Below are 23,815 nucleotides of genomic sequence, written 5' to 3'. Positions count from 1 at the left end.
CTCCCTCGAGGACACGCAGCCTGGGCCCTGGAAAACCCTGGCTGCAGGGAGACCTCCCGAACAGGGCCTGTGGGCCTGGGGCAGTCTGGGGTGCTCCTAGACTGCCGTCCCGTGCGCATGGCTCTCTGGGCCGTCTGCGTTCCTGGGGAGGGGTGCCTTCTGTCCTGCCTTTGTTCTCCCGCTTTGGCCCTTGGGGCACAGGACCGCAGTTATGACAATTATGGTAAACGATGTCCAAAGGTCGGTGTTCCAAGAGAAGAGCAAAGGTACTAGGGAAGCACCCTCTGCCCCCAGGGAGGCTGCCCAGGTCCCCCGGCACAGCGGCCCAGGCTAGGCCAGGCCCCGCATGCGCAGAGGAGCCGCGGTGATGCCCAGCTCCTGTCGCAGGGCTGGCAGGGGCTGCTCCCAGCGCCGCTCGTAGTACAGGTTGAGGACACATGGGGCCCTGTGCCCGTTCCGAACCGCCCACGGGATCAGCTCCGAGAGCAGCACTTGCAGGTTCCTGTGGGGTGGCAGAGGGAAGACACCGCATCGGTTCCCTGAGGGCCAGGCCTGGCTTTACTGGCACTCAGTCCCAAGCAGGAGGGAAGCACAGTGCCCAAACTGCGCACCCCAAACTCCTCGAAGCTCGGACTGCAAGAGGGCTCTGTAATTCCAGAAGCTCACGCACCCCTGCGGCCCCGCTGTCACTCTGACCCAGCCCTGAGGCCCCGAAGACCCTGGGGCCCAAGCTTTGTTCACTGCTCTGGGCCGGATTCCCCTTTCAGACTCCATCTTCCTACCCTTGCTTCCTGGACAGCCTTGGAACTGCAGGTGTCTGTGTTCCCCTGGCATTGCCTGGAGTCCTGGCCCGAGTTCGCTCCCATACCACCCCCGGGCCCTGGTGCCACTGGAAAACTTACCGAGCGCTGAGGCGGATAGGTCCAAAGAGCGCACCCAGCACGCACATGGGCAGGCCTGTCTGCACGGCCTCGAACCATTTCACCACGATCTCCCCTGGGGGTGAGCGGGTAGGAGGTGAGTGGCAGTCCGTCAGCCTCCCTGACTTCTCCCAGGGCTCCGGCGTGCCCTGTCACAGACTGTGCTGCCCCGGGGACACTTGGCTGGGGGTGGAGAGGGGCCCGGAGTAAGCAGGAGAGGAAAGGCTGGAGGAGGGGACGGGGTGTCAATGCAGAGGACCTCGAAGTGAGGCTTAGGAGGCTAGGAAGGGGCCTTAGGGGGGCGCTGAGGGTCTCCCAGCGAGGAGGCAGCTGAAGGCCTGAACAGGGAGAGAGCTGGGGCGTCTGCATGCTGTGACATCAGTGTAGGCTGCACAAAGGGGCACTGGGGCGGGGAAGAGGGGCTGATGTTCTGTCAAGTAGCAGACACTGAGCCAGCTGACGGGAGCGCGGTGATGGGTGAGCCCCGCCCTGGCCTGCGGAGACCGGGGAGACGGCCGGCGAGAGCATCCTGCACCAGGCACTCACCCAGGATGTTGGTAGGCATCCCCAGCAGGGTGTGGAGCATGTCGTGGACCTCCCGGTACCGCTGGATCACATATGCTAGCTCCTCATCATCCACAAAGCGGGTGGGCGCTCGGGTGTCTGGGGAGACCCTCTGCCAAGCAAGAACCTTCCTTAGAACCCTCCCTGGAAGTTCCCAGGGCCCTATTCCCCAGCCTGCATGTGAAACCACCCCCCAGCAGACTCACCTCCTGCCAGAAAACCCTGGCACTTTCTGCCCGAGCTGGCTACACAGGAGGCCTTGGGCGGGAATGCACCCACCCATTCCTGGGGAATGGCTGAGCCTGTGGGCTGCCAGGGTAGCAATCCGCAGTGGGCAGCGAGGGTGTAATGTGGAGCTGCTGAGTGGGCACAGTCTCCATTTTGCAAGATGGAGATTAGTTGCACAAGCAGATGAACACCCTTAACGCTACTGAACACACTTAGAAATAGTTAAGACGAGCTGGGGATTTAGCTCAGCGGCACAGCGCCTATCTGGCAAGCATGAGGGCGTGAGTTTGATTCCCAGTACCAGAAAAAAACAAAAAAACAAACAAAAAAGAAATGGTTAAGATGGTAAATTGTGCCATTGGCATTTTTTAAAAGCCGCAATTAAAAAGAGGGCCTCGTGTGGGATGAAGGAGCAGGGAGGTAAAAAGAGTTAAGATGTGTTCTGTATGTGTACCAAAGTCCTGTGATGAATGTAATTGTTATATATCACACTGTATTCCTAGCACTTGGGAGGCTGAGGCAAGAGGACTGGCTTGAGTTTGAAGCCAGCGTGGGTTACACAGTGAGATCCTGTTTCAAAATAAAAAATAAAATGGGTGGAGATATAGCTTACTGGTAGAGCACTGGCCTAGTAAGAAAAGCCCTGGGTTTAATTCCCAGCAGGGCATAAATAAGTAAGTAAATAAGTAAATAAATATTGCTGGTAGAAAGTTTTAAATGACCTATCTGCCTAAGTTTTTCCTTGTTTGTTTTGGCTTTTTGAGAAAGGATGTTGCTAGGGAGTTCAGGCTGGCCCTGGTCTCATTATGTAGTCCAGGCTGGGCTCAGACTCACAGCCATCCCCCTGCCTCAGCCTCTTAAGTGCTGGGATTACATGCAGGTGCCACCACGCCCGGCTTGAGTTCTGTTTCGGTGGACAGTGTCGCTGCGTGAGGGCAGCACTGGCTGTTGTGCTCCCTGCTGTACCTCTGGTGCTGGTCCTGGGCCCGGAGGACTGAACGTCTGAATGTGGGAGTAAAGGGGCAGCCCCCCACACTCCCGCAGCCTGGGGCAGGAGGTTGAGCGTCCTCCTTCGCCTGTCTCCTGGGTCCTCAGCCGTGCCCAGGGTGACAGCTGCCTGTTCTGCCTGTCCAGAAGCCAAGGGATCTGAGGTCTTCGCAGCACTGCGGCGCCTGGCTCAGGGCCGCGGCTCCCACCTACTGTGTGAGGCTGAAGCGATCGCAGTACTGGCAGCCTCTTCTACTGAGTCCTACCACGTGCGGCCTGGGCCCTGTCCTCAACAGCCTAGGAAGGGGATTCTGCCTTTACTTTAGCTACGAGTGAGGAAAGCAAAGCTCAGAGACATAAAGTGAGTTGCCCCCAGTCGCACAGCTAATGAAGTGGCTGAGTTAGGACTGGAAGCAAGTCTGCTGGATTCCGAAGCCTGCACCCCACCCCCCTTCCCTTATCATCACAGCAAGGGAGTGCCCCGAAGGTGCAGCCCGGGTCCCCTCACCGCAGATTTATCCAGGGTTGTAAACCTGGGGACAGGGGCAGGAGTCCGTTGCTCATCTTGATGCCCCTGGTGACCTCACCCCTCAGCAAGGCCAGCCACAGGGCAGGTGTCCTCACCCTGCATCTCTGCCCGGTCAAAGGTGCCTATCCCATTCTGCGGGCTGCTGCGTCCTTTGTTCCACAGGGCCACCTCTCTGGGCAGTCACCTCTCCAGCGGAGTCACTGGGCGAGGAGCCCGGGTGGCCCTGGTGGCTCCTCCCCCACAGCAATAAGACCAAAGGCTCCCGGGACTGCAGCGCGGCGCCTCCCTGGGTGGCACCTGAGGGAGGTCACCTTGGCAGCGTTCCCACTGACGAACTAATCCGCAGCCTGGAGAAATCTGAGGGAGATGGCATCCACCAGGGAAGGTGAATGCCCTGCCAAGGAGAGGGTGCAGGGTGGGTTGCTGTGTTGGGCACAATGCCCTTGCTTTTTTTTTTTTTGGTTACCTCACGATCTTGCGCTTGCCAGGCAGGTGCTGTGCCACCGAGCTACATCCCCGGCCCCCACGATGCCCTTCTACAGCAGTGCTTTGCCGAGGCTCACCAGGGCACATCTGCAGTGTCTCAGACACCGGGCGTCACCACAGGGAGACGTGAATTCTACGGCATCGAGTGGGTAGAGGCCGGGGAGGCCGCTAAATGTCCTGCAAGGCACAGGACAACGCCTGCTGCAAAGCGTTGTCCAGCCCGGTGTATCTGCAGCGCCACGGCTGAGAAACTCTGCTCTATAGCAATCTTTGGTCACCCCTTCCCCTCCTCCTCCTGAGCTGGGTGGGACAGTGCTTGGCACTGGGCTTTGGTGGCTGGGGGGAGGGAGGCTGGGGCTGGGCTGAACCTGACATTTCTCTTTCTTTTTTGGTGCTTTGGATGGAACCCAGTGCCATGTGCACGCTCGGTGGGTGCTCTAGTGCTGAGCCCCTCCGCTGGCTCGCTCCGACGTCAGGTAATGCTCCTGGTGAGCTCAAAACCTCCCAGTGGCTGCAGGCAAGACACAGACTCCTTCCTGTGGCCTGGGGGCCTAGGACCAGCTGAGCTCCCGGGCCGTGGCCTCGCCCCTTCTCACCCCTCTGCTCCATTTTCTTTTTTTGTTTTGGTCCTGGAGATTGAATCCATCCCTGTGCTGTACCATTGAGCTCTATACCCCAAAGCTACACAATTTTGTTTTTGAAACACACAGAATATGCCAGGCCTGGCATGCCAGCACTCCAGGAGACTGAGGCAGGAGACCTACAAGTTTGAGCCGAGCCTGAGCAACTTCATGACTGAGGAAGACCCTGTTTCAAAAAATAAAAAAGGGCTGCTGGTGCAGCTCAGTGCCAAGGCCTGGGTTCAGTCCCCACTCTCTCTCCCTCACACACACACCCACCCCTTGCATGTGCTGTTCCCTTTCCTCGGAATGCTGCTCCCAGCTCTCTCTGACACTGGCTCCTGCTCATCCTCCTGGTCTCCTCAGAGGGTCCCCTGACCGATCAGAAGAGGCCTGCACTCTGCCACACCAGGGCCGCCCTCTGTCGTGGGAGTGTGCTCTGTTCCTAGTGCACACGGCTGGGACATAAGGACCACAAAACAGGCTTTTCGCTGGCTTCACTCATGTGCCGTCATTGCTAGGAAGGGCTTGGGACATTCTACGGACTCAGTGAATACTTTACCTGAATTTTATGTGATTTTTAAAAACAACTGTTATGCTTTTAAAAACTACTGTTAAAAACTAGTTGCAGGAAAAAAAAAATACAAAAAACAAAAAAAAAACTAGTTGCAGGGGCTGGGGATTTAGCTCAGTGGCATAGTGCCTGCCTAGCAAGCACAAGGTCGTGAGTTCGATTCCTGGTACCGGAAAAACAACAACGAAAAAATAGATGCAGAGTCTACCTCTGCAACTAGAGGACAAGGTCCACTGAGGGCAGGAGCTCGCCTGCTCCACTCCCAGCATGTGGAACCCTAGATAGCACAGGGCAGATGCTGGATAAGTGAGCTCTTATCTGTACCTTGAAACCCCTCAACTCCTCTACAGCCCCACCCTGCCACCATCCTTGCCTGGGGCTGGAAAGAGTGCCAAACCTGCTGCCCCCGGAGGGCCGCAGTGTCCCAGGAGGAGGTGACATGGTGCAGCAGTTCAAAAGGCTAAGTAGGGTTGCACACGGTGGCTGTGGGCAATTAGCAAGTTACTTAACTGCCCAGCGCCTCTTGTTTCTTTCTCTATTAAGAGAAGATAATAACAGGACACACTCGCCAGGGCTGTCGGAAGGATTCGGCGAGAGCGCAACTGAGCCTGGTACCTGGCATGCAGCATGAGGTTAACCAAGGACAGCCAGTGCGATCCTTCCGAGCCATGTTCTCGGCCCTCAGGTCCGTGCCACAGAACATGATGAAGCCACTCAGCAGAAGGCTTTGGCGGGATGGAGAGGTTGGGGCAGAGACAGGGAAGGTGGCATGCGACTAGACGCCCTTCTGCCCATGGTGGGAGCGCAGGACTCCTCTGGCTTCGGGCTGTCTGTCACTCCTGTGCCATTCGGGGCCTGCCCGGGCGACTGCAGCATGAGGTTAACCTCATGCAGCAAAATGCACACAAATTGCAAACTCACATTCACTTCCAGGAAGCGGAGATACTCGCGGCCGAGGGAGCCCTCAGGCAGGCTCCGGAGCTTGCCCATGTCGAGGGTGGCCAGTGAGATCCGGGGACGCTCCCTGAAAGGCAGAAGGCAGGACCTGGGTATTGGGATGGAGCCAGCAAGGAAGTGACGGGTCCAAGGGCGGGGCACAGGTACTAATGGTGTCTGCGTGGGCCAGGGCAGCGTCAGGGCTGAGACCACCACAAGCCAAGGACACAGGAAGGCCGGCCTCTGGCATGCTCACGCACTCACAAAAGGTCCCACGGGGAAGAGGTACAGCTAGCATGCATCATGGGAGCTTAATGAAGACACAGGGCCACATGGCTGGCACTAGGCTGAGCCACCACTCTGTACAACTCAGAGGTCATTCCAGTGTACATATATGTACGTGAATGGCACCCCTGGAGCTGGGCACGACCCAGCCTCTACAAGCCTCTCTGGTCAGGGTATCAAGAAGAGTTCTCTAGCAGGGCATGGTAGGGCAAGCCTGTAGCCCTAGCTACTCAGGAGGCTGAGGAAGGAGGATCACAAGCTTGGGGCCAGCTTGGGCAATCTGGACAGGGTCTCATGGTGTAGTCCAGGCTGGCCTCAAATTTGCTGCCATCCTCCTACCTCGTCCTACCCAGGGCTAGGAATTACAGACATGCGCCACCATGCCTAGAGTTTGGGCAATTTAATGAGGCTTTGTCTCAAAAAATAAAAAGGGCTGGGCTGTAGCTCAGTGGTAGAGCACTCCTGGATTTGAGCCCCAGGACAGCACAACTAGAAAAATAAACAAAAACCGCAAAGCTTATTTTGCAAACAAATTGGTTTTTCTTGGATTACCTCTGGCAAAACACAGGGTGACTGTGGAAAGAAGAATCCCTGATTATGGGGGCAAACAATCAAACAGTTTCTTTAGTGAAACAGGACTGACACAGTGTGACTCTCGAGGTCAGTATGCCTAGAGAAGGTCCCCAGGCAGAGACGGGACCTACTGTAGGATCTGGGCACCCTCTGGATCCCTTCTCATCCGGTCCCTGAGGACCTTCAGGGTGTAGTATCCTGTGGTCTCCCCTAGAACTGCAACCATGTCTGAAATGACAAAAATGGGCACAGATGGGGGATGTGGTCTCGGGAAGTCACCCGACCTGAGCCTTAGTTTGCACGTGATAAAATACGGATCCTGTGTACCTCTTAGAACAATTTATGATATAGGCTTCGTAACTCACTGGGCACACTGCAAAGGCTCACTAGATTAATAGTTGTCAATGCTATTAATCTAGTAGGCAGGGGTGGATTTGGTGAGCACAGTGCCTAAGGGGTCTGTAACTCTCTTCTCCTTTCTTCTCTGCTCTCCTCTCACTCTCTGAGCAGCATAGGCAGATTTATTAGGTAGAGATAGAAAGAGGAAATGGGAAAGGGGCTTCAGCTTGAGGAGGTAAAGAGTGCACAGTGCTATGGAAAGGATCAGACTGGCCCTGTAAATGACTTTCACGTCCTGTTCTCACAACAAACTATCTCATCTCCACAGGTACAGACTTCAGCATCAGAGAACAGAGCTTGAGTGAAGGCCTATACGCAGCTCATATATAAGTGACCTGGCACAAACTGCTTCACATTTTTCTTTTTTTTTTGGTCTTTTTGAGACAGGGTCTCACTATACAGTTCAGGCTGGCCTTCAACTCACTATGTAGCCTAGGCTGGTCTTGCACTCGAAACAATCCTCCTGCCTCAGCCTCCCAAGTGCTGGGATCACAGGTGTGCGCCACCACACCCGGCTCAGGGGTTAAGTAGGACTTTTTTTAAAAAAAAAAAAAAAAAAACAAGGTCTCACTATATAGTCCAGGCTGGTCTTGAACTTGTGGTGATCCTCCTGCCTCAGCATCCCAAGTGCTGGGACTACAGGTATGCGCCACCACATCCTGCTGCTTCACATTTCTAAGCCTCATTTGTTAAATGCAGGTATCATATCTCATAGGGTTAATGTGAGAAACCCAGAAAATCTTGCATTTAAAGCCCTTAGCACTGTGTTTGACAGGTAGTTAACATCATTCTTTTCTCTCTCTTTTTTTATTCAATGCGGAGGATTGAACCCCGGGCCTCGCAAATGCTAGGCAGTGCTCTACTGATGAGTTAAATTCCCAGTCCCTTATTTTTATTTTGAGACAGTCTTGTTAAGTTGACCAGGGTGACCTCGAATTTGGGATTCTTCTTGCCAGAGCTGCTGAGCAGCTGAGAGTACAGGTTTGCCTGCATTATCGTGTTTATTAGCTGGAGTACAGCACCTTTTGGAACTAAAAAATACTGGGAGTGATGAGAAAGACAACGTAGGAGCACAGAATGTTTTAATTATACATGCAGCAAACATTTACTGAGCATTTATTAGGTGCCAGAAATGCTGCATACACAGTGGACCCGAGCAGTCAGGCCCTTGACCTCATAGTTTACTTTCTACAGGTAATGTTACAGTGTGATGGGTGCTCAGCAATCATGGACTTGTAGGCTGGGGATTTAACTCAGCGACACAGCGCCTGCATGGCAAGTGCGAGGTCGTGAGTTCGATTCCCGGTACCGGAAAAAAAAAAAAAACCACAAAAAAATCAATCATGGACTTGAAAGTACTTTAAAAAGTACTACTCTCAAGAGTACAAATCAACGCTAGTTTTATACAGTTAAAGAAATCTTAAGATCAGCTTCCAGCTTGACAGTGTAAGGAGGCCTACAGAACTGTTCTCAAATGAAACGGAAACAATTTTATAAAACCATTTAGAAGCTGGGCGTGGTGGCTTATGACTGTAATCCCAAAACCCTTGGAAGCTGGGATTAAGTGAGACTCCAAATCAGCAGGACCTGCTCTCAAAATAAAAAGATGGCTGGAAATATAGCTCAGTAGAAAGTGCTTCCTTCCCTGCACAAGGCCCTCGGCTCAGTCCCCAGCGCTACAATCATCTACTTGACCCAGAGGTTTTCAATATAGCTGGATGACAGACTCTCCCGCGAAGAACTTACAAAGGCAGACGTTCAGATTCTACACCACTTTCTACCTCCTTTCCCCCAGCACGACAGATTCTGATTCCCTGAGTTTAGGTGGGAGCCAGGCAGCTGGCTCTTACAAACGTTCCTCATGATAAGGAGATGCAGTCGCCTTCGGGCACCCCCGCCTGGCACCCAATAGGAAACGAAGGCTTTGAAGGGGTCATGACCCGCCCAGGGTTGCAAGGCAAGGGCGCCCGGAATCCTCGCTGCCGCAGCGGAAGAGCCGAGCTCGCGAGTCTCACCGTGGCGATACGGGTCGTACAGCGCCATTCCGGCCGAGCCGGCGGCTAGCAGCGCCTTCTGCAGCGGGGAGGTGGGAATGTGGTCCGGGTATAACAGGCTGGCGCCATGGATCCCAGCTCGGAAGGGCCCATCTGCGAGGTAAGAAAAAGATAGAGATCAGAGAAGCCCAGCGCTCGCATGCTCTTCCCGCCTAGCACTGATATGCGGCGTCACTTGCCCGCAGCAGGCCAGGAACTACCCCGGAGTCGGCAGAAGGGACGCAGGACCCGGAGCAGCGGCGTCGCCATGGCAGCGGACGTCCGCCGGCGCGTGGGCGGGGCAAGGTTGACGTTCCATCGTTCCGAGGGGACGGAGCGCCGGAGAAGTCAAAAAGGCCATCCCGATTGCTGCGCTGCTGCCAATGATGGGAAAACATTGTAGCTTGGGCAGGAAGGGGTCCTATGGCTAAATAGGAGGAGGAAACCCACGTGACCAGAGTGCCGCCTATTTCCACCGATATAAAACTGTCTTCATTTCCCTAAACCCCAAACAGGGTCTCCAAAAGAGATGTAACCCCCACTAGCTCAAATCCCGGGCCCTATTTCCTTCCCAGAGTCACGTTTCCCCCGAGTACAAGAAGCTGAGAACCTCTTCCGGCTGCGGAACCTGGTGGCTTCTATTGTGAGGACCACATTTGGAGCCGGACCGGACGGCACTTCCGTTCACATCTCAGCCTTTTGGCTCGCGCGTTGAGAGAATGGGGTCCTCTGGCCTGGCTCGGCTGCACGGGCTCTTCGCGGTGTATAAGCCCCCGGGGCTAAAATGGCTGCACTTGCGGGATACGGTAGAGATGCAGCTTCTGAAAGGTGAGTTCCTTCTGCCAGACCCACGATCCTGCTCCGTGTGTCCTCTGTTTCTGATCTTACCAGCAAAGTAGTCATGTGACCTGTTCGTTCGGGCTGATTGCTTTCTTAACCATCTATTCGGTATACTTCATCACGCGTCATTGTTTCCCTATTTACAACGGGAAACTGATTCAGTATTGTTCTTACCACACGATTCATTGGGAGAGTCAGGAATTGAGCCCACGTCTTTGTTAACTGAAAGATCTCTTGTGTGTCCAGGTCTCAACGCCTGCAAGCCTCCTGCCCCGAAACAACGTGTTCGCTTTTTGCTGTGTCCCGCGGAAGGCAGCGAAGAGAAGGAACTGACCCTCACAGCCACCAGTGTGCCTACCCTCACCGACCACCCGCTGGGTATGACGATGCAGGCAAGATCCTGGGTGTCACTTCCCAGGAACTCCACAGGGGCAGTGTGCCTGTGCTCAGACTCCTGCCCCCACCCTTGAAGGGCCTCAGTGAAGTGAATTAAGTGCTAGGTCAGAGATTGGCAAACTGACCTGGAAAGGTCCAGGTTCTGAATAGATATAAGTACATGTATGTTTTATGTGAATATATCTACATTTATTATTATTATTATTATTTTTTTGGTCTTTTTGAGACAGGGTCTCATTATGCAGTTCAGGCTGGCGCTGAGCTCACTTTGTAGCACAGACTGGCCTTGTGAGTGCCGGGATTACAGGCTTATGCCACCACACCCCATTTGTGCTTGGTTTTTTGGGACAAGGTCTCACTATGTATTCCAGGCTGCCTTCAAACTCATTGTATAGCCCAGTCTGGCCTCAAACTCATGGTGATCCTCTTGCCTCACTCTCCTGAGTGCTGGGATTATGGACATGTGCCACCACATGCAGCCAGATTCTGAATTTCTTTTTTCAGATTCTGAATGTTTTAAGCCTTCCAGGGCATGTGATTTGTGTTGTAGCCACTTAGCTCTGCCATTGTAGTATAAAATAGGTATAGGCAGCAGGGAAAGGAAACTGGCTATGTTTCTTTTCCTTTCCTTTTCTTTCTTTTTTTTTTTTTTTTTTTTTGTCTTTTTGAGACAAGGTTTTGCTATGCAGTTCAGGCTGGCCTTGAGCTTACTTTCTAGCCAAGGCTGGTCTTGAACTCGCAACAATTCTCCTGCCTCTGCCTCCCGAGTGCTGGGATTACAGGTGTGCGTCACCACGCCTGTTATAGACAGTTGTGTGTACCTGTAGTCTCAGCTACTTGGAAGGCTGAGGCAGGAAGATCATTCGAGGCTACGGGTTCTAGGCCAACCTCCGCAATATTGTAAGATGCTCTATCTTTAAAAAGGAAAAACAAGGCCAGATGTGGTAGCGCACGCCTATAATCCCAGCACTGGGGAGGCTGAGGCAGGAGGATAGTTGTGAATTCGAGACCAACCTTGGCTAGAAAGTGAGCTGAAGACCAGCCTGAACTGCATAGTGAGACCCTGTCTCAAAAAGACAAAAATAAAAAAATAAAAATAAGGCAAAGCAAAGGCTTGTAATTTGGCCTGTGGACTGTGGTTTGTTGAGTCTTACTAGTCTAGGACTCCAGGTGGGAAGTGAGGCTATCAGGTAGAATTCTTTTTGTTTTGTTTCATTTTGTCTTTTGAAACCGGGTCTCATTATATAGTCTAGGCTCACCTTGAACTCACAACTGGTATGCAGCCCAGGCTGGCCTCAAATCCTGGTGACCCTGCCTTAGCCTCCCAAGTGTTAGGATAACAGGGATGCACCACCGTGCCCAGCTTGAAGTCTCTTACTGGGAGAACTGTGGTAGGGAAATGTATTTTTATTTTTTATTATTATTTATTTATTTTTGTCTTTTTGAGGCAGGGTCTCCCTATGCAGCTCAGGCTGGCCTTGAGCTCACTTTATAGCCCAGGCTGGTCTGGAACTTTCAGCGATCTTCCTGCCTCAGCCTCCTGAGTGCTAGGATTACAGGCATGCGCCACCATTCCTGGCTATGGGGATAGAGAAATTTAGAGGCCTCTTGTGTTGCTCTTCCTCCAGGCCCTGGAGAACTGAGGAGGCAGTTCTGGGCTCCACATTCCATGGCGGGGCAGCCTGAGGGTCCAGCCTGATCCTAGTGATGGCTCCATGGGCCTTCATTCTAGGAGTGAGGTCATTGTGCAGCCCAGTGCCGTCTTGGTGGTGGGATCTGTTGAGAAATGGACTTGCTGTTTCTTTCCAGTGCGTGGGCCGGCATTCACCAACCTGAAGATCGGAGTGGGACACCGGCTGGATGTCCATGCCTCAGGCGTGCTCGGTAAGTGACATGGGCATCCTTGGGGTGCAGTGATATGGCCTTGGAAAGGATCAGGAAGCTGCCAGGTGCTGACACCTACCTTCTACCACTGCCCACCTTTCCTGATGACTACCCCATGTCTCTGATCAGTGGGAGGGAGGGAGTCATAGGACAGTGATGACAGTGGCCCACCTTTATCAACTGATTCCTGCATATGAACATGTGGTTCAAGGTCTTTATTTGTGTTGAGACAGGGTCTCACTCAAGTCCATGCTGGCCTTGAACTCACTGTGTAGCCCAGCGTGGCCTGGACTGCTGGCTATCCTCCTGCCTCAGCCTCCTGAGTTCCAGGCTTACAGGTTTGTGCCTCCACTCCTGGCTCAAGGTCTTTTATGCACATTTGTTCACCCCGTCTACCTTATTAGGTAGACCCTGTGTGGCTCTGTAGATGAAGAAAGCGAGGCTTCAGAAGCTTGGTGAGCTGGGGATACAGCCAGTGGCACAAGCACCTGCCTGGCAAGTGCAAGGTCTTGAGTTTGATTCCCAGTACCCCCCAGAAAAGAAGCTTAGGTGACTTGGCCTGGGTCAGTGCTGTGGCGTGTGAACGTCTCTGTTCCCCAGTGGGAACACCTCATCCCTCTGGGGCGCAGCTGGGTGGGTGACTCGCCCCCTGGCCAGCGTCTGAATAGTGTCAGAGCTGGAGACTCCCTGAGTCATGAGCTGTTTGTGTGCCCGGCGTCAGGGGGAGCCACTTCCCCACCCTTGACCATTGTGGTCCCCTTGTCTTGCCTCTGGGACTGTAGCCCAACAGATGTGACCTCGTGCCCCCTCGCTGTCCCGCTCCAGGAGCAAATGGAGAGGGTCATTCTCTCCTTCAGCCTGAGGGACACAGACTGGGAGAGAGCCAGGAAGAGGCCACAGCGACCACTGGTTTTTTTCTTTTCTTTTTTTTTTTTTTGTTGGTTTTTCTCCGGTACCGGGAACGGAACTCATGACCTTGCGCTTGCCAGGCAGGCGCTTTTGCCGCTGAGCTAAATCCCCAGCCCCTGGTTTTTTTCTTTGTTTTGTTTTTTTTTTGCTTTTTTCTGGAGCCGGGAATCGAACTCACGACCTCGCATTTGCCGGGCAGGCACTGTGCAGCTCAGCTAAATCCCCAGACCCCAGACCACTGTTTGTTGGTCCCTTCCTCTGTGCTGATCTCAGCCTGTGCATTGCGTCTTTTCATCTGCATGATGCCCGTGGGTACCAGGCGGTATATGTGCCCCAACTTACTGATGGGGGTTTGAGCCCCAAAGAGGTCAAAGGTGATGTTCAGAGCCATCAGATTTGATGGCAGCCAGGCGTGGTGGCACAGGCTTGTAATCCCAGCACTTGGGAGGCAGGAAGATGGGCACAAGTTCAAGGCCAGCCTGGGCTACATAGTGAGTCCAGGCCAGCCTGAATTACATAGTGAAACCCTGTCTAAAAAAACAGAAAAAGCCAGGTGTGGTGGCACACACCTGTAATCCCAGCACTCGGGAGACTGAGGCAGGAGGATCGTTGCAAGTTCGAGGCCAGCCTGAACTGCATAGCGAGACCCTGTCTCAAAAAGACAAAAAAGAAACCCAAAAAATCAAAAGAAGAAAAAAAGAAAAAAAACAGATTTCACTGCAGCACTGTGGGACTGAGCCATCCTCTTCCTTTTGAGTACATCAGAAACGCCTGGGGAGCTTGCCAAGGGCCCCAGGCCCCTCATCCACCGTGAGGTAGATTCTGTATGTGCGGGTGGGACCTAGAAACTGGCCTTTTGCTGTCCCCCCCAAGGAGGGCATGTTCTCGGGGCGGGAGGTGGGTGGGAGTGGCATGAAAGGGGATGCCAGATGGGGGTGCCTTTCAGTGCTCGCCGTGGGACACGGATGCAGACTCCTCACTGACCTGTACGACACTCACCTCACCAAGGTACGGGGCCTGGAGCAGCTGCCCGGGCCTGGGCCCTTTCAAGGGGATAGCAAGAGTCTGACGCCGGGGCTTCCATAAGGAGCTGGGCCATCAGCAAGCTTGTTTTATAGTCACTTTCTTTTTCTTCCTGGTACTGGAATCAAACTCACGACCTTGTGCTTGCCAGGCAGGTGCTTGTGCCGCTGAGCTCCATCCCCGGCGCTATGGTCACTTTGAGGGGCACTGTGATAGTGACAGTAACCCCCGGCATTAGCACATGCCGACTCCTCTGCAAGCACTGTGCACACCTTCCTTTGGGGCAGGCTCATCACTTCCGGTGCTGTCGATCCCATTTACAGATGAGAGAGCCGAGGTTCAGACGGGGTGCCCTGCTCAGTTCACGGAGCCTTTAGGCTTTAAGAGCTGGGGTTTGACACCGGTCAGTGCCACACCAGGGCCTGGTGACAGCACCGTGTTGTCTCCGTAAAGCTGAGAAGTGTGTGTCCCTGTGCGGCCCTTGGGGAGCTTCTCTTGGAGGTGGGGCCGTGGATCTAGCACCCAGACGTGTGTGTGGAGGGGCCACATCTTTAGTGTGAAAATCGCAAGACTTCGGGTTTAAAACCTAGCGTCAGTGCCGGGGTGTGCTCAGTGGCAGGGCTACACCACTGTAACCCCAGCAGCGAGCCCTGGGTTCCGTCCCCAGCGCCCACCCAAAACAAAGCCCTCGAGCTCCTACCCACAGCCAGGCATCCTCGGAATGTGTGCTGCTGAAGCAAGCACCAGCCAGGAGTCCTGGGTCACTTAGCATCTGTGCTTGTTTCCTTTTCTCTGAAGTGGGGGTGCAGCTGGAACTCCCCCGGTAGGGCTGCTCCAGACATGAACCGAACAGCTGCGTGTGGAGCGCTTAGCACAGTCCCCAGGCCATGGTGCAGGCTCAGTAAAGTCCTTGTCCTCACTCTTCCTTGTGGAAGACACGGCCAGGTGTGCAGAGTTGGAGGAAGGGGAGTCCCTGGAGCGTGGAGGCGCAGGGATCGACGCGGGCCACAGGGCACCCTTGGCTGGAGGAGGCAGCTGTGGAGGCGGGGTGGCTGCAGGGTGGCCGTCACTGCCTTTGTAGGTGGGCCCGTGCACCAGCACGGTGAGATTGGCCCTGCCTGGCCCCAGGTCCCAGAGGAGAACTGGGGTACAGAGAGAGCTACCGGAGGCCCCTAGCAGAGCAGACACCTTCCCCAGGGGCTGGGAGCTCCCCAAGGGAGCACGCGGGTCCCACCCAGCCTCCACCTCCGACCTCCTTCGTGCATGCCTCGGAGCGGATGCACTGACTGCAGCCTCCCCTGCTCCTCGCAGGTGTACACAGTGCGAGGCCTGCTAGGCAAAGCCACAGACGACTTCAAGGAGCACGGGCGGCTGGTAGAGAAGACCACATACGGTAGAGTACCCGCACACGCTCGCTTTGCCGGGGCGTCTCAGCCCGCCCAGCCACGCTGGGGCCAGCTGGGGCCTTGGCCTTGGCCCCGTCTCCCAGAATGCCCTGTGCTCACTTTCCTGCCTGCCTCAAATGTCCCCTCCTCCAGGCAGTCTGCCCACAGGCGTAAGCTGGGTGGACGCTCAGAGTGGAGAGCAGCTGATGACAGTGCCCGCCACACTCAGCCAGGACAGCAAGGCGTATGAGGGGCCCTCGGGCCGCACGCGTCGCACAGGGCCCGGGGCGTGGGGGGCGGGTTGGATGCGGACCGTTGGGTGGCTGGGTGATGGAAGGCAGGTGGGTCGTCATTCTTTTCTTTTCTTTCTTCCTTTTTTTTTTTTTTTTTTGTCTTTTTGAGACAAGGTCTCATTATGTAGTTCAGGCTGGCCTTGAGCTCACTTTGTAGCCCAGGCTGGCCCCGAACTTGCAGCAGTCCTCCTGCCTCAGCCTCAGGGTGTGCCACCATGCCTGGGCTGCTTTTGTTTTTTGAGAGGGAGTCACACTGTGTCGTTCAGACTGGTCTTAAACTCACTACATAGTCCAGGCTTGCCTAGAATTTGTGATCCTCCTGCCTCAGCCTCCCGAGTGTTGGGATTATTACACCCAGCTGGATTGCTCTTTCCTTCACCAGCCCCGCCTTCAGAGGCGTTTCTCTTGCACGTGTTCCTCCGACAGATGTCTTGAGCGCCAGCCATGTGCCAAGCGCCGGGAGGATCTGTGGTAAATCACTGGGTGTCCCCGCCGCAGTGAACTCAGCCTTGCATGCACCCACCCCCAACCAGCTTCTGTGTAAGACAGAAAACGTGGCAAAGCCCCACTGCATTTGCACGTGGAGGCAGGGGCCAGCCTCCTGCAGCTCCTTGGATCAGGGCTCACGCTGCTGCCTCTGCGATGGCGGAGGGAGGCAGAGTTTGGAGAAGCGGGGAAAGGTGGTGGTTGCTACTGATTGACATTTCTGTAAGAGGATCCAGGAGTCCGTTATATAACTAAGCCATGGGTAGAAGTCCAAGACCGGGGAGTGCTAGAAAGGGAGCCCGCAGGAGACAAGCCAGGGGGACGAAGCAGCCGGGTCCAGGAGGGCGTCCTGCTGGAGGCCGCATTTGAGCCTGGCCCTCAGGCCGGGAGGAGGCAGAGACAGGCGTGTTCCAGGGGAGACGACCGTATAAGCACTGCCGGCGGGAGGATGGCGAGGCCTGTGCCCGTCCAGGTCAGCGAACCTCCTCGCCCACACCTGCTCCCTTGAACCAGAAGTTGGCACCTTCCACGGCTGGGCACCGGGACCTGAGCTTCCTGGGAGATTGTGAAAGGCCCCAGGGGCAGGGGCCTTTTACAACTGCCTTCAGCAGTTGCTTAGTAGGAGCAGGGGACAAAGCCAGTCCCACCCCTCCTCGCAGCCTGTGTGCACATGGTCCCTCGAAGGGTCCCTGCCATGGAGTGTCGGGCTGGTTATGGTATGCCTTTGGCCCTACATTTCTAGGGTGCATGTGTGACCGAGGGCCGAACCCACACGGAGCTGTGTCCGCCTTTTTATTTCTTACGTTGAGACGGGGAGTCACGAATTCACCAAGTTGCTCCGAGTGGGCTCAAACTGTCTCAGCCTCCCGGAGCACTGGGGTTACGGGTGTGCACCTCCATGCCTGGCTCGGAAGAAGATATTCTGGGTGACGTTCATGAGGTCTTCGGGCCCTGGAAAATACCTGCAGAACGTTAAATCCCTATGCATCTTCCTGAGAGGAGGGTGTCGAGTTTTTGTAACGACTTCCCCGGAGCAGGGCAGGTGGGACCTGCCTGTAACCAGCGCTGAGGCTCAGAATTGAGGCAGGAGGCTCCACATTGCAAGGTCAGCTCGGGCAGCTAGGGAAGACCTGTCTCAAAATAAAATTTAAAAAAGAGGGGCTGGCAAGGGTAAGGCGCTTACCTGGACTCTGCTGAGCGCTGCATCCCCTGCAAAGCCCCGGGCTGGTGCTTCGGTGCGTTCCAAGTGCAGGGCTGGTGTGGCGGAAGGAGCTGCCAGTGTTCTGTCGCCGGCCCTCAGCGGACACCGTGCACTGACCACCTGCACCCCACCCCTCTTCCAGATCACGTGACCAGAGAGAAGCTGGAGCGGGTCCTGTCTGTGGTCCAGGGCTCCCACCAGAAGGCGCTGGTGATGTGCGTGGCCCGGGGAGGTGCTGGGACAGCGGGACTTCTAGTGACCTTCCTCAGAAATGTCAGCCGAGTGGGAGCCCCGCCCCTCCCAGGGCTCACAGGAGTGTTCTGTGTGCCAGCCGGGGGGAGTCCGAGCTCTAGGAGCCTCTTGAGGAGCCTGGGTTCTGGTGGGGAGGAAGCCAAAGACCAAATGCTCAAGGCCAGATTGGAGGGCAGGGGAGGGTCCCTCTCATCCTGGGAGCTGGGGGCTGCTCTCAGCCTGTGTGAGACCCCGGTGTGAGACAGCATCAGCAGCCTGGCCTTGGGCAAGGCCCTCACCTGCCGTGTGCCTCGCTTTCCTTGTCCGTAAGTTGGACAGGAAGAATTCCTGCCTTACGGCTAGGCATTGTGGACATGCCTGTCATTTCAGCACTTGGGAGGCTGAGACAGGAGAATCGCTGTGAGCTCAAGGCCAGCCTGGGCTACATAGTGAGCTCAAGGCCAGCCTGGACTGCATAGTGCCCCCACACACACTAAAAGAAAAGGAAAGAAAAGACTGGAGGCTTCTTTAAAGATGGCCAGAGCAGCAGCGAAGGCAGACACCTTCACCCCTCACGGGGCAGCAGGCTGGGCAGGGCTGTGACCTAGCCCCCTGCTCTGTAGCACCCAACCTCCATGTCCTTCTGGCTCCCAGGTACTCCAACCTGGACCTGCAGTCGCAGGAGGCCTATGAGATGGCTGTAAGAGGCGTGATCCGGCCCATGAGCAAGTCCCCGATGCTGATCTGCGGCGTCCGATGCCTCCACTTCGCGCCTCCGGAGTTCCTCTTAGGTGGGTCGTGGAGGCTGGAGCTGTGAGGGCGTAGGTGCAGAGCGGTGGCAGATGCCGAGGTTCAGCTCAGCTGAGGCCCTGGTCTCTGCTGGCCCAGGCTGCGGGGGCTGACTCCTCTCGCTCCAGCCGCTGACAGGTTGCCCTGAAGCGCTCGACTTTGGCACACAGCTCGTGCCTGGCAGCTCACCGCCGTCTGCAGTGCCAGCTGCAGTGACTCCCATCACCAGGGGCCCCCAGCTCCCTTGCACCCAGTGCTGCCCAGACCCGCCCCAGGACCCCTATTCCGTGACTTCGACCTGTTAATAAGGGCTCCTTTTCTTGAGTGGTGATGCTCTCTAAGCACCCTATATAAATGAAGCCTTAACTCTTCGTGGCCCCATTTTACAGATGAGCAAACCAAGTCTTCAGTACATTACCTGGGGGTCATTCAGACGCAGGTTCTAACTCAGTAGGTGCAGGTCAGGGGCCTGAGATCCTGCACATCTGACCCCCAACCCCCCCTGGCCTTCAGGCTGAGCAGCAGAGCCCGGACAGGAGGCTCTGGTCGGGAGGTGTTCCCAGGGCGTGGGCCCCAGGGCTGTGCTCCTGAGGTCACGCTCACCTGTGTGTCCGGCAGAGGTGCAGTGCATGCACGAGACACAGCAGCAGCTCCGGAAGCTGGTGCACGAGATCGGCCTGGAGCTCAAGACGACTGCCGTCTGCTCCCAAGTGCGACGCACATGCGACGGCTTCTTCACACTGGACGATGCCCTCCTGAGGACCCAGTGGAACCTGCACAGCATCCAGGACGCCATCCAGGCTGCAGCCCCCCGGGTGGCGGCAGAGCTAGAGAAGAACCTGAGGCCACAGTCTGGCACCGAGCAGCTCCCCGGTCCTGCCGGGCCTGGGGTCTCTGGGTGCCCGAACTCTACCTTGGGGGTAGGGCACTGAAGGGCCGGGCAGCTGGTGGGGTGCTGTGCAGATTAAGGTAAAGGCTCAACATTTAAGAGCCAGAAGTGCTAAGTGTGCAGGAAATAAGTACAGGAAGTGTAGCAAATCCCAGGACTCTTGGAGGCTGAGGCAGGAGGGTCATGAATTTGAGCCTAGCCTGCGCAACTTAGCAAGACCTTGTCTTACAGTAAAAAATATTGAAGGGCTGGGGATGTACCTCAGTGTAGGGGCTCAAAATTCAGTCCCCCATATCGGGAGAAAAAAAAAGTCTGGTCTACATTAGACACAAAACTGAAATTGTAGCTGGGTGTGGTAATGCACACCTATAATCTCAGCACTGGGGAAGCTGAGGCAGGAGAGTCACTCTGAGTTTGAGGCCAGCTGGGCTACAAAGTGAGCTCAAAGCCAGCCTGAACTTCATAGTGAAACCCTGTCTCAAAAAGACAAAAACAAAAAAATCCAAAGCTCAGTTTCAGCTGGGTGTGGTGGTGCACACCTGTAATTGAGGCACTCAGGAGGCTGAGGCAGGAGGATTGGATGCTCCATCTAAACTTAGCAGTTTAGCTGGGTATGGTGGCACACACCTGTGATCCCAGCACTCAGGAGGCTGAGGCAGGAGGATTCTTGGAAGTCTGAGGCCAGACTGAACTGTGTAGTGAGACCCTGTCTCAAAAAAAAAAAAAAGGAACAGTTTAGTGAGAACCTGTTTTAAAATAAAACAGAGATTGGGCCTGCAGCTTAGTGTGAAGGCCCTGGGTTTAATCCACAGTACAAAGAAGAACAGCTCAGCTTCCTTGTCCATGAGATGAGCACGGTGATTTTGCCCACCTGTGATTGACGGGGGCAGTGAGTCGGGTGCTTCTCCCAGCGCCTGGTGCATGTCATATGCTGCCAGGGAGCTGTCACCTTGAGGCCGCTGTCCCCTCTGCATCTCCTCAGAGCCGAGGTGGGCACGGAGGGTCCCCTGCCCTCCACTTCGTCCCTCTGGCATGCAGGTCTGCCTGCCGGGGCAAGGACAAGCTGGGCCTCGGCGGGAGCATGTCGCTTCCCCCCATGGGTGGGATGCCCGAGGTCCTTCGCCTCTGTGTCTTTCTCCTGTGTCCTTCACCCGAGTCTTGTGCAAAAAATCAGCCAGAGGCGAGGAGCAGAGCGTCCCACGGGACGGAGCAGCCACCGTCAGAGCAAGGCCGGTCAGGGAAGCATCCACCCCAGGAAGAGCCTGGAGACGCGTGACTGGGTGACCCGTCGGTGGTGTTCAGGAGCAGGTCAGGGCCACAGGAAGATGGTGGCTTTGAGGTATGCAGAGAAACTAGTGCAGTAACAGCCGTTGTCCTTCTGTGAGAGGTTAATACCCTAATGCGGGTCTGCGTGCCTGGTGTGGGAAGTCTTTGCTCAGATTTGTTCTGTAGCTGGCCTTAAGGCGTATAATCCCTGGGCTTTTGGAGGCTGGAAGAGTGAAGATCAAATCCTACCTGACAATTTACCGAGGGCTGTCTTTAAAAGGGCCGTGCCGGGCTGGGGATGTGGCTCAGCAATAGAGTGCTCTCCTAGCATGCACAAGGCCCTCAGTTCAATCCCAGTACTCTGCACACAAAAAAATTAAAATAAAATTTGAAAAAGGGGTGCTGTGTGTGGTAGTGCATGGCTGTAATCCCCACACTTGAGAGGCTGAAGCAGGAGGATTGCTGTGAGCTCAAGCCCAGCCTGGGCTACGTAGGAGACCTTTGTCCTGCAGATTCATCCTCGCGTTTCTGCCTTCACCGGGGCGTGGTGTTGTCCATGGATGTGTGTCTCCCAGTGGCCCCCCCCCCCGTTTATAAGCCCCCCCCATCGGGTGAGAGGCCCACCCTGCTGTGGTGTGGCCGCACCTAGCTAGCCATTTATTTCCTGGGACTCAAAGTCAGGTCCCTTTCTGAGGTTGTTAGGGCTCGTCTGTATTGCGGGTGGATTAGCCCGGCCCAGGATGGCCTCATGCTTCTCGGGGCACAGCTGTCCCGCAGTCTGCCACTGGGACAGACCCACGCCTGCGGCCAGTGTGGCACCGCGCCGTGAGTGTGCAGGACGGCGAAGGGCCGGCAGCGCTCAGCTCCCTGCTGCCAGGCTGTGGTGGGCAGGACGCTGGGCCCTCAGAGGTGTGGGGTGGAGCGACATAGGCCGGGGTCTGCTATTCTCTACTGCACTGACCAAAAAAGCTCTGCCTGTATCCAAGGAAAATTGTAGATTCTGTGTTTCTCCGATCTTGTTCTAGAACTGACAAAGTGTGGGCAGTTGGTGTTTGATTGTAAAGCTAAGACGCTGGGTATAATGGCCCACGTCTGTCTTCCCAGCACTCAGGAGGCTGAGGCAGGAGGACTGCTGTTTGAGGCCAGCCTGGGCTGCACGGTGGGTTCAAGACTAGCCTAATGAGACCCTGTCTCAAAAGGCAAAAACAAATACAGAAATAAAAAAGCTAAGAATGGCGGCACACCTATAATCCCAGTACTTGGGAGGCTGAGGCAGGATTACTGCTGTGAGTTGAGGCCAGCCTGGGCTACATGGTGGGTTCAAGACCAGCCTGGTGAGACCCTTTCTCAAAAGGCAAAAACAAATACAGAAATAAAAAAGCTAAGAATGGTGACACACACCTATAATCCCAGCACTGGGGAGGCTGAGGCAGGAGGATCGTTGCAAGTTTTGAGACCAGCCTGGTCTACAAAGTGGGCTCAAGGCCAGCCTGAACTGCATAGTGAGACTCTGTCTCAAAAAGACAAAAAAAAGCTAAGAAAAATATCTCACGAGTCCATGAAAAGGGGGCTGTCTGCCTCGCATATAGTGTGGAAGCTGCAATCTCTCTTCCTTGGGGGACCTGTCTCTTCTCCTGAGGCCTTTAGTTGACTGGATGAGGCCCCCACATGTGGAGGGTAGGTGATATGCTTTACTGAAAGTCTGCTGATGCCGTGAATGGTGGTGCCCGCCTATAATCCCAGCACTCGGGAGGCTGAGGCAGGAGGATCGCTGTGAGCTCAAGGCCAGCCTGAACTGCATAGCAGACCCTGTCTCAAAAAGACAGATACATGCATACATACATAAAGCCTGTCTTGCCAGGTGTGGTAGTGCACATTTGTAAATCCCAGCACTCAGGAAGCTGAGGCAGGAGGATCATGAAGAGTTTGAGGCCAGCCTGAACTACATAGTGAGACCCTGTCTTAAGAAAACAAAAATAATGCCTGTCTCATAGTTGACAAGATGAGCCTAAATCTACAAGGCAAACTGCTCTCTAGGGACCACGAAATTACAGTTAGTGTATTTAACTTCATTTACTTAAATTGGCTAGGTTTTAGACACTATGGTTATCCTCATTTTTTATTTTATTTTTTAATTTTTTTATCCTCATTTTATAAATGAGAAACTAAAGCATTAAGAGTGCAAATGACAGCCAGGTGTGGTTGGTGCATGCCAGTAACCCCAGTACTTGGGAGGCTGAGGCAGGAGACAACTGTGAGCTATAAGGGGTCCTGGGCTACATAGTTACAAAACCAGGCTAGAATAGATATGCATCCCTGTCTCCAAACAAACAAACAAAAAAGGAGAAGGTGTATTGTTCCTATGCTATTTCGTAAATGGATGTATGTTTGTTACTATGTGTTTTCAACAACAACCACTGAGAATAGTCAATGATTATTTGATTGATCACTCATGTATAGCTCTATTTGTTTTCCCTAGAGACCACTTTGGAGAATCCAAGCTATAGTACAACAACCATCCATAATTTCCTGCCATTTTTGTCTGTAACTCACTATTATTTGTCTATTTGTTTTCATGAGAAACTATCTTGAAGATACCAATAGGTAAAATAACAACCATTGATAATGTCCTACCACTTTGTAATTCAGGAATCCCCCTATTGCTATGTTGTCCTTTTACTCTTAAAAAAAAAAAAAAAAAAAAAAAGGAGAAGGGGAAGTGATTAGGTCACAAGGTAGAGCCCTGGTGGACTGAATTTGTTTCTTTACAGAAGAGCCCCCCCCACTGGCTGGGGCATGGCTCAGTGCTAAGCACTTTCCTACTCTGTGAGGCCCTGGTTTCCGCTCCCAGTATTGCAAAAACAAACAACAAAAAGGCCCAAGAAAGCTCATTAGCTCCTGGCATTATAGATAGCTAAATTCTTTAAACCATGTGTGGTGTTGCACACCTGTAATTCCAATACTTGCAAGGCTGAGGCAGGAGGAGTGCCTTCAGTTCGAGGCCAATCTCGGCTACAAAGTGAGTTCAAGACTTGGTTATGCTGGACATGGTGGCGCATGTCTGTAATCCCAGCACTTGGGAGGCTGAG

The 23,815-nt window shown here is 54.4% G+C and overlaps 2 protein-coding genes across 2 annotated transcripts; one reads left to right on the top strand and one right to left on the bottom strand.

Annotated features, from left to right (window-relative positions):
* Coq4 (coenzyme Q4) lies at positions 1–9,438 on the bottom strand. The gene is made up of 7 exons (XM_005413536.2): positions 9,335–9,438; positions 9,117–9,248; positions 6,834–6,930; positions 5,830–5,932; positions 1,467–1,596; positions 903–996; positions 1–502 (listed from the first exon to the last, which is right to left on the bottom strand). The coding sequence occupies exons 1-7, from the start codon at positions 9,402–9,404 to the stop codon at positions 331–333; spliced, it is 798 nt and encodes a 265-aa protein (XP_005413593.1). The 5' UTR covers positions 9,405–9,438; the 3' UTR covers positions 1–330.
* A 99-nt stretch (positions 9,439–9,537) lies between these two features.
* Trub2 (TruB pseudouridine (psi) synthase family member 2) lies at positions 9,538–19,878 on the top strand. The gene is made up of 8 exons (XM_005413537.2): positions 9,538–9,962; positions 10,221–10,352; positions 12,180–12,254; positions 14,110–14,171; positions 15,498–15,579; positions 17,694–17,766; positions 18,437–18,573; positions 19,190–19,878. Exons 1-8 carry the CDS (start codon positions 9,854–9,856, stop codon positions 19,501–19,503), a joined length of 984 nt encoding a protein of 327 aa, XP_005413594.1. The 5' UTR covers positions 9,538–9,853; the 3' UTR covers positions 19,504–19,878.
* Positions 19,879–23,815: the final 3,937 nt, after the last annotated feature.

This window comes from Chinchilla lanigera, unplaced genomic scaffold (genome assembly GCF_000276665.1).
Source record: "Chinchilla lanigera isolate Chin_1 unplaced genomic scaffold, ChiLan1.0 scaffold00169, whole genome shotgun sequence".
Taxonomy (NCBI): domain Eukaryota; kingdom Metazoa; phylum Chordata; class Mammalia; order Rodentia; family Chinchillidae; genus Chinchilla; species Chinchilla lanigera.
The sequence above is the reverse complement of the archived record's forward strand: the minus strand, read 5'-3'. Positions and strand labels throughout refer to the sequence as shown.